The sequence below is a fragment of the Puma concolor genome, chromosome D1 (genome assembly GCF_028749965.1).
Source record: "Puma concolor isolate L17-30 chromosome D1, mPumCon1.1.hap2, whole genome shotgun sequence".
NCBI classification, from domain to species: Eukaryota; Metazoa; Chordata; class Mammalia; order Carnivora; family Felidae; genus Puma; species Puma concolor.
Window position 1 is genome coordinate 76,603,964 of NC_141676.1, and position 8,534 is coordinate 76,612,497.

At 44.1% G+C, this 8,534-nt stretch overlaps 1 protein-coding gene across 2 annotated transcripts in view; it reads right to left on the bottom strand.

The window, feature by feature from the left end:
- VSTM5 (V-set and transmembrane domain containing 5) overlaps positions 1-8,298 on the bottom strand; it is a 32,207-nt gene extending 23,909 nt beyond the window's left edge. For both annotated transcript variants that reach the window (XR_015241180.1, XM_025929116.2), the window contains exon 1: positions 7,880-8,298. Coding sequence is in view for 1 of the 2 variants with exons in the window: in XM_025929116.2 (XP_025784901.1) it covers positions 7,880-7,970 (91 nt within the window). In the remaining variant the exon portion in view is untranslated. The remainder of the gene's footprint in view (positions 1-7,879) is intronic.
- Positions 8,299-8,534: the final 236 nt, after the last annotated feature.

Consider the following 8,534-nt stretch of genomic DNA (forward strand, 5'->3'; position numbering starts at 1 on the left):
AGAATTGAACCTTTAATTTGAAAAGCAGCAGGAGACCAGGGCACCTGGGTGAATCAGACAGTTAAGCATCCAACTCTTGATTTCAGATCGGGTCATGATCTCCAGGTTTCATGGGTTTGAGCTCCACATTGGGCTCGAGGTGACAGTGCAGAGCCTGCTTGGGATTCTCTGTCTCCCTCTCTTTCTGCCCCTCCCCGACTAGTGGGGTCTGTCTCTCGCAAAATAAACAAACTTAAAAAAAAAAAAAAAAAGCAGCAAGAGAAAAGCCAACAGTTACATACAGGAAAAACTCCATAAGGCTATTGACTGATTTCTCAGCAGAAACTTTATAGGCCAGAAGTGGCATGATATATTCATATTCAAAGTGCTAAAAGGGAAAAACTACAACCAAAAATGCCCTACCAGGCAAGGTAATCCTTCAGAATAGAAGGAGAGTTTCCCAGGAAACAAAAGTTAAAGGAGTTCATCACCACTAACCCAGGCTTACCAGAAATGTTAAAGGGAATTCTTTGAGGGGAAAGAAAAGGCCGTAACTAGAAGTAAGAAAATTATGAAAGAGAAAGAATTTCACAAGTAAAAGCAAACATATAGTAAAGTAGTAGATTAACCAGTTACAAAGTCAGAATGGAGATTAACGTGCAAAAGTAGGAAAATCAATTATATCTACAAAAATTAGTCACGGGATAGGCAACATAAAAACATGCAAAATATGATATCATATACAGGACACATTAGTGCTTTTAGAATGTGTTCCCAACTTTAAGTGATCATTAACCTAATATAGACCGCTATACATATAAGATGTTGTATTTGAACCCAGTGGTAACCACAAATCAAAAATCTATAATTGGTGTGCAAAAACCAAAGAAAAAGAAATCCAAGCACAACACTAAAGAAAACCATCAGACCACAAGGCCAGAAAACAAGAGAAGAAAGGAGCAGAGAACTACAAAAACAACCAGAAAACAATGAACAGAATGTCATTAAGTACCTACCTATCAATAATTGCTTCAAATGTAAATGAACTAAACGCTCCAATCAAAAACATAGGGTGACTGAAGGGATTAAAAAAAATACCCATCTATATGCTGCCAACCAGAGACTCACCTGAGACCTAAAGACACATACCAATTGAAGTGAAGGGCTGGGAAAACATACTATGCAAATGAGAGGAGAAAAAAAAAGCCAAGGTAGCAATGCTTCTATCAGACATAATAGGCTTTAAATGAAGACTGTAATGGGGTGCATGGGTGGCTCAATCGGTTAAGTATCTGACTCTTGATTTTGGCTCACGTCATGATCTCATGGTTTGTGAGATCAAGCCTTGCATCGGGCTCTGTGCTGACAGTGTGGAGCCTGCTTGGGATTCTCTCCCTGTCCCTCTCTCTCTGCCCCTCTCCATCTCTCTCCCCCCCCCCTAAATAAATAAACTTAACAAAATAAATGAAGGGGAGCCTGGGTGGCTCAGTCAGTTAAGTGTCGGCCTTCAGCTCAGGTCATGATCTCACAGTCTGTGAGTTCGAGCCCCACGTCAGGCTCTGTGCTGACAGCTCAGACCCTGGAGCCTGCTTCAGATTCTGTGTCTCCCTCTCTCTCTCTGCCCCTCCCCTGCTTATACTCTGTCTCTCTCTGTCTCAAATATAAATAAAAACATTTAAAAAAAAATTTTTTTTAATAAAATAGAAAAAATACATTTAAAAAACCATGAAGACTGTAGCAAGACACAAAAAAGGGCCCTACATAATGATAAATGTATCAGTCCAACAAGAGGATATAACAATTGTAAATATTTATGGACCCAACACAGAGTTCCTAAATACATACAGCAATGATTTTCAGACATAAAGGAAGAAACTGACATAATACAATAATAGTAGGGGACTTTAACACAGCACATACATCAATGGGTAGATCATCCAGACAGAAAATCAACAAGAAAATAATGGCTTTGAACAACAAACACATTAGACCAGATAGACTAACACATATGTACAGAACTTTCCATCTCAAAACAATAGACTACATATTCTTCCAAGTGCATATGGAACATCTTCCAGGATAGATCACATGTTAGGTCACAAAACACGTCTTAATAAATTTAACAAGATTGAAATCCTATCAAGCATCTTTTCCAACCATAACCATATGAAACTGAAAATCAATTACAAGAGAACAACTGGAAAACACACAAACACATGGAGGCTAAACAACATGCTTCTAAACAACTCAATAAAGAAATCAAAGAAAAGACGAAAATACATGGAGACAAGTGAAAATGAAAATACAACCATCCAAAATCACTGGGACACAACAAAGCAGTTCTAAGAGGGAAGTTTATGGCAACAGGTCTACCTCAGGAAACAAAACAAATCTCAAATAAACAACCTAACCTTACCTATAATGGAGTCAGAAAAAGAAGAACAAAGCCCCAAACCAGTGGAAAGAAGGAAATAATAAAGATCACAGCGGAAATAAATGAAGGAGGCAGAAAAAACAGTAGGAAAAAAAAAATCAATGAAACCAAGTGCTGGTTCTTTGAAAAGATAGCATTGACCAACCTTTACAGCCAGACTCATCAAGAAAATAAAGAGAGAAGATTCTAATGAATCAAATCAGAAATGAAGCGGAAGAAATAACAACCAACAGCACAGAAATATAAAGAATTATAAGAGAATATTGGGAAAATTTATATGCCAACAAATTGGACAACCTAGAAGGCGTGGGTAGATCCCTGAAAGTGTATACCCTTCCACAACTGATTCAGGAAAATCTGGACTAATCAATTACTAGTATGAAAATTGAATCAATAATAAAAAAAACTCTCAACAAACAAAAGTCCAGGACCAGATGGCTACACAGGTGAATTCTCTGACTCATTTAAAGAAGACTTAATACTTATTCTTTTCAAACTATTCCAAAAATAGACGAAGGAAAACTTCTTAATGGATTCCATGAGGCCAGCATTACCCTGATACCCAAACCAAACAAAGACACTATAAAAAGGGAGAAAACTACAGGCCAATATCTCTGATGAACAAAGACGCAAAAATCCTCAGCAAAATATGAGTAAACAGAATTCCACACCACAGTAATAAAGTCATTCACCATGCTCAAGTGAGATTAATATAAAGATCCAGGTGGTTCAACACTTGTAAATCATTCAAGGTGATACATCACATTAACAAGAGGAAGGGTAAAAACCATATGATTAGTTTAATAGATGCAGGAAAAGCATTAGACAAAGTACAACACCTGTTCACGATGAAAACCCTCAATAAAGTAGGTCTAGAGGAAACATACCTCAACAGAGCAAAGGAAATCTATGAAAAGCCCACAGCTTACATCATATTCAAGGGTGAAAAACTGAAAGTGTTTCCTCTGAGATCAGGAACAAGACAAGGATGTCCACTCTCCCCACGTTGATTCAACATAGTCCTGGAAATCCTAGCTGCAGCAAGTGGACAAGACAAAGATTTTAAAAGGCTCCATACTGGTAAGAAAGAAGAAAATTGCCACTATTTGCAGATGACATGATACTATATATAGAAAATCCTAAAGACTCCACCAAAAAACTATTCAAACTGATAAATGAATTCAGTAGAGTTGCAGAACACAAAATCAATATGCAAAAATCTGTTGCATTTCTACACACTAACAGTAGCAGATAAAGAAATTATGAAGACGATTCCATTTACAATAGCACCAACAAGAATAAAATACCTACGAATAAATTTAACCAAGGAGGGGAAAGACCTAAACTCTGAAAACTATACTGATGAAAGAACACTGATGAAAAACTGCATTGATGAAAGAAATTGAGGATGACACAAACGAATGGAAAGATATACCATGCTCATAGATTAGAAGAATTAATATCATTAATTCTTATTACCATTAATCCATATTACCCAAAGCAATCTACAGATTTAATGCAATCCCTAGCAAAATGCCAACAGCATTTTTCACAGAACTGGAACAAAGAATCCTAAAATTTGTATGGAACCACAAAGACCCCAAATAACCACACAATCTTTAGAAAGAAAAACAAAGCTGAAGGTATCATAACCCTGAACTTTAAGATATACTGTAACTATAACTATAATAATCAAAACAGTATAGTATTAGCACAGAAACAGCACAGAGATCAACAGAACAGAACACAAAGACCAGAAATAAATCCAAGATTATATGGTCAATTAACTTACAACAAAGGAAGCAAGAGTACATAAGAGAATACTTGTCTCTTCAACAAATGGTTTCGGGAAAACTGGACAGCTACATGCAAAAGAATAAAACTGGACCACCTGCCTACACCATACACAAAAATGAATTCGAACGGATTAAAGACATAAATGTGAGACCTGAAAGCATAAAACCTCTAAATGAAAACAGAGGCAGTAATCTCTTGAATATCAGTCTTCGCAACATTTTTCTAGATACGTCTCCTCAGGCAAGGGAAACAAAAGCAAAAATAAAGACTCAGGACTACACCAAAATAAAAACCTTTTGCTCTACAAAGGAAACCATCAACAAAACAAAAGGGCAACTATTGAAGATACTTGCAGTGGTATATCTGCTAAGGGATTAATGTCCAAAATATATAAAGAACTTATACAATTCAACAGCAAAAAACCCAAACAACCTGTTTAAAAATGGGCAGAAGATCTGAATAACCGTTTTTCCAAGGAAGACATACAGGTGTCCAACAGACACGTGAAAAGATGCTCAACATCACTAATCATCAGGGAAATGAAAATCAAAACCGCAGTGAGATACCACTTTGCACAGGTCAGAACAGCTAGTATCAGAAAGACAAGAAAAAAACCAATGTTGGTGAGGATGTGGACAAAAGGAAGCCCTCATGCATTGTTGGTGGGGACGAGAGCTGGGGCAGCCACTGTGGAAAACAGTATGGAAGTTCCTCAAAAGATTAAAATTAAAACTATCGTGGGTTCCAGGATTTCCGCTGCTGGAAAACCCAAAGCAAACCAAGACACTAATTTGAAAAGATATATGTAACCCTATGCTTGTTGTAGCATTATTGTACAATGGCCAAGACATGGAAGCAACAGACGTGTCATCAATAGATGAATGAATAAAGAAGGAGTGGTATATATCTACAACGGAATATCACTCAGCCGTAAGAAAGAATATCTTGCCATTTGTGACAACATGGATGGGCCTAGAGGGTATTATGCGACGAGGGTATTATGCGACATGGATAAGACAAATACCGTATTATTTCACTTATATGTGGAATCTAAAAAACAAAACAAACGAACAAAAACCAGAAACATGCCCTTAAATACAGAGAACTGGTGGATGCCAGAGGGGAGGAGGCTGGGAGGGTGGGGACACGGGATTAAGAGGTACAAACTTTCAGTTATAAAGTAAATGCCACGGAGATGAAAAGTACAGCATAGGCAACGCAGTCAATCATCTTTTAATAATGTTGTTGGTGACAGAGGATGACTACGCTCATCTTGATGAGCACTGAGCAATACATAGAATTATCAAATCAATATGTTGTACACCTTAGGGGCACCTGGATAGCTCAGGCGGTTAATCGCCCGACTCATGGTTTCATTTCCGGTCATGCTCTCATGGTTCACGAGTCTGAGCCCCACATCGGGTTCTGTGCTGATGGCGCAGGGCCTGCTTGGGATTCTCTCTCTCTCCTTCTCTCTGCCCCTCCCCTGCTCGCTCTCTTGCTCTCTCTCAAAAGAAATCAATAAACTTAAAAAACAATTTAAAAAATCTAAAAAAAAAATATTGTACACCTACAGTAATATTGAATGCCTTATATGTCCATTATACACATACATACATACATACATGTTAAAGAAAAAAGTCTGACAGCAAATAGGGTGTCACATATAGGTGTCCTCAGGTCCTGGTGGTAATAGAGAAAGGAGGGTCTCCTGTCTGCAGCCCCCTCCCAGACGAGCATGGAGTATGTCAGATCTCCCGTGGAGATCAGAAATGAAGGAATTTGGAAGACTTTCTTTTTTATTTTTATTTTTTTTTAAGTTTTTTTTTTAATTTTTTTTTTTTTTTTTTAACGTTTATTTACTTTTGAGACAGAGAGAGACAGAGCATGAACGGGCCCTGTCCTGCAATGGTTTCTGGGCCTTTCCGGGGGCTTCGGTGAGATTCCCCCTACACTGGCTCTCCCGCCCCTTCCCACCCATCCCGTCCCCAGCTAAGCCCAGAACCCACAGCTCCATTCTAACCGTGGTGGCTTCTGGCCTATCCACTCCCTCCCCAGACCAGACTCAGCCCGCTCCTCTGTCCTCTTGGGGACCAGGCCACGAATGACTCAGTGGGGCCAGTTCTCCGGTCTGGGTTCTGAACGTCCAGGGCTCCCAGAAGGTTTGCGCTTCCTGCCTCTCCAGACTCACCACTGCAAGCTGGCACTGTCGTTTGCTTGTCTGAGGGCATGACTCTGAACTAGGTTTCCCCACCGAGGCCTGCTTCCTACAGGCAGAGGGGGCCCTGAACGAGTGAGCGAATGAATGAATTACACACTGTGGCAATTGGCTGGCGCCTGAGTCTTGGGAACATCTGTTGTGTAAGAATGGTGGTTGGAAACGTGTCGGAGCCTTGAAAAACAATTGAAAAGGTCACTGCCAGGCCAAACACACCCACCTACCTGAGAAATAACAACCTGTTACTTCTCCCTCAACAGGCAGCCAGAAGTGCATGCCCGGTCCCAGTCTTTCTGGGTTTCTGAGATGTGCAGTCTCCAAAGCTGGGGTCTAGTCAGAGAGGTGTAAGGGTGCAGTGCTAGAGTGCTCGGGTTTGAACCCTGGCACCCCACCCTCCCCAGGAACAGCTGGTGACTTTGTGCAAGTAGCAACCTCTGTGTCTCCTTTCCTCACTTGTGAAACAGAAATCGAGTAGCACTTAAGAGGGTTGCCTTGTGGATTCAAGGACAGAAGTCTTGTAAAGTCTGAGGGATCGTGAATGCATCCATGCTTAGTAAGAGCTGGCTCTTACTATTGGCCCTCCCACCTCCAATGGCCCTGCACTGGTCACTCTGAACCTCACTTAGCTAATCTGTAAATGGGAATGACAATAGCGTTAATGACTAGACGAGAAAGTAAAACTTACAGTCTGTGCCATTGGGAGTTTGTGCAGCTGTGCCTTACATCCAGACTCCCCATACTAGGGAGATTCTAGGGTCACCCAAAGCCCGCCACTCGGTGCACAGTGGCAAGGGCCACCTCAAGCCCCAACACCCAAACCCAAACCCCCAGAACCCCTTTACTTCAAGAGAGTCTGCTGTGGGCTCTTCTGCGTTTAGGGAAGGCCTACAGAATGTCCTGGTGACCGCGGAAGCCCGGAGGAGGACGAGGGGTCCCCACAGGAGGGGGCGGGGCCCGCGTGCCCTTGGGGTCGGAACACCTCAGCTGCAGTCCGGTCATTCCAGGAAAAAAGAAATAGAAAATACTGCAGAGGAGGCGGCCGCCCGGGCCCGGAGCCGGTTATCTCCCCGCCGGCTTCCGGCTCTGATAACGCCCCGCCGGGCTGGGCCGGGACGGGCACCCCCAAGTGGCCCAAGGTGCCAGGACCGGAGAGCCTGCGGTTTGCTCGTCCCCTCCGGCCGCGATCGGCGCCCTAGGGGACGCGCCCAGCCCCGCCGGGGAGCAGCGCGTCCCCTGCCAGGCGGGGCCCCCAAGGTGGGCTAGGGCCTGTGGCCCGGCAGCCGCGACACCCGGGACCCGAATGCCGCCCCACGCCGCCCTGCGGTCCCCCGCCGCGCCCCGCGCACCCCGCGGTCCTCCGCAGCCCCCCTGGCCCCGCCGCTCCGCCGCGCCCCGAGCCTCCCCGCTGCGCTCGCCCCGCCGCCTCCCCCCCTCCGCCGCCCCGCGCTTACTTTGCAGACAGCAGGCTGCGGTCAGGCAGAGGGCGAGGAGCCCCAGGGATATGCCGCGGTTCTTCCTACTCCCGCTCGGCAGAGGCCTCATGAGCAATCCCGGCACGGCTCCGGCCCGGCATGGGCTTCCAGGCGGCGAGCGCGGGCCCGACTGTGCGCTGTCACAGCGCCGTGCGGCTCCCGCCCGCCCGCCGCCTCTGCCCTCCTCCTCGGAGTCTGGCAGGTCCTCTAGGGCCAAATGCAGATGAGCTGATCCTATTGTGGTTGAGCCAGTTCCCAAGGAGTGGGAAGGAAAAGAGAGGAGAGACAGAGAGAATGGGAAAGCAGTGGGAATGCACACGCTCAGAAGTAAATAATGGCAAATAAAGAGCAGGCTCCTTCCGTTCACACCCAGCGTCCTGGTATTGATTCCAGACTCAGCTGGATGCTGGATACAAGAGGGAGGGAAAGTACTAGCTGTTGGCTGAGGACCAAGAGAGACCATCTAATGGCTCCACGGGCAACCAGAAGGCTTTTAGGAAAGTGAAGTGACAGCCTGGGGTAAGAGGGGTGGGAAGAAGGGGACAACAAGAGAGCCTCAGGCAGCTCTGGGTGGAGCCATTGGATACTAATGATATCCACCCACCATCTATCCATCCATCTGTCCACCATCCAC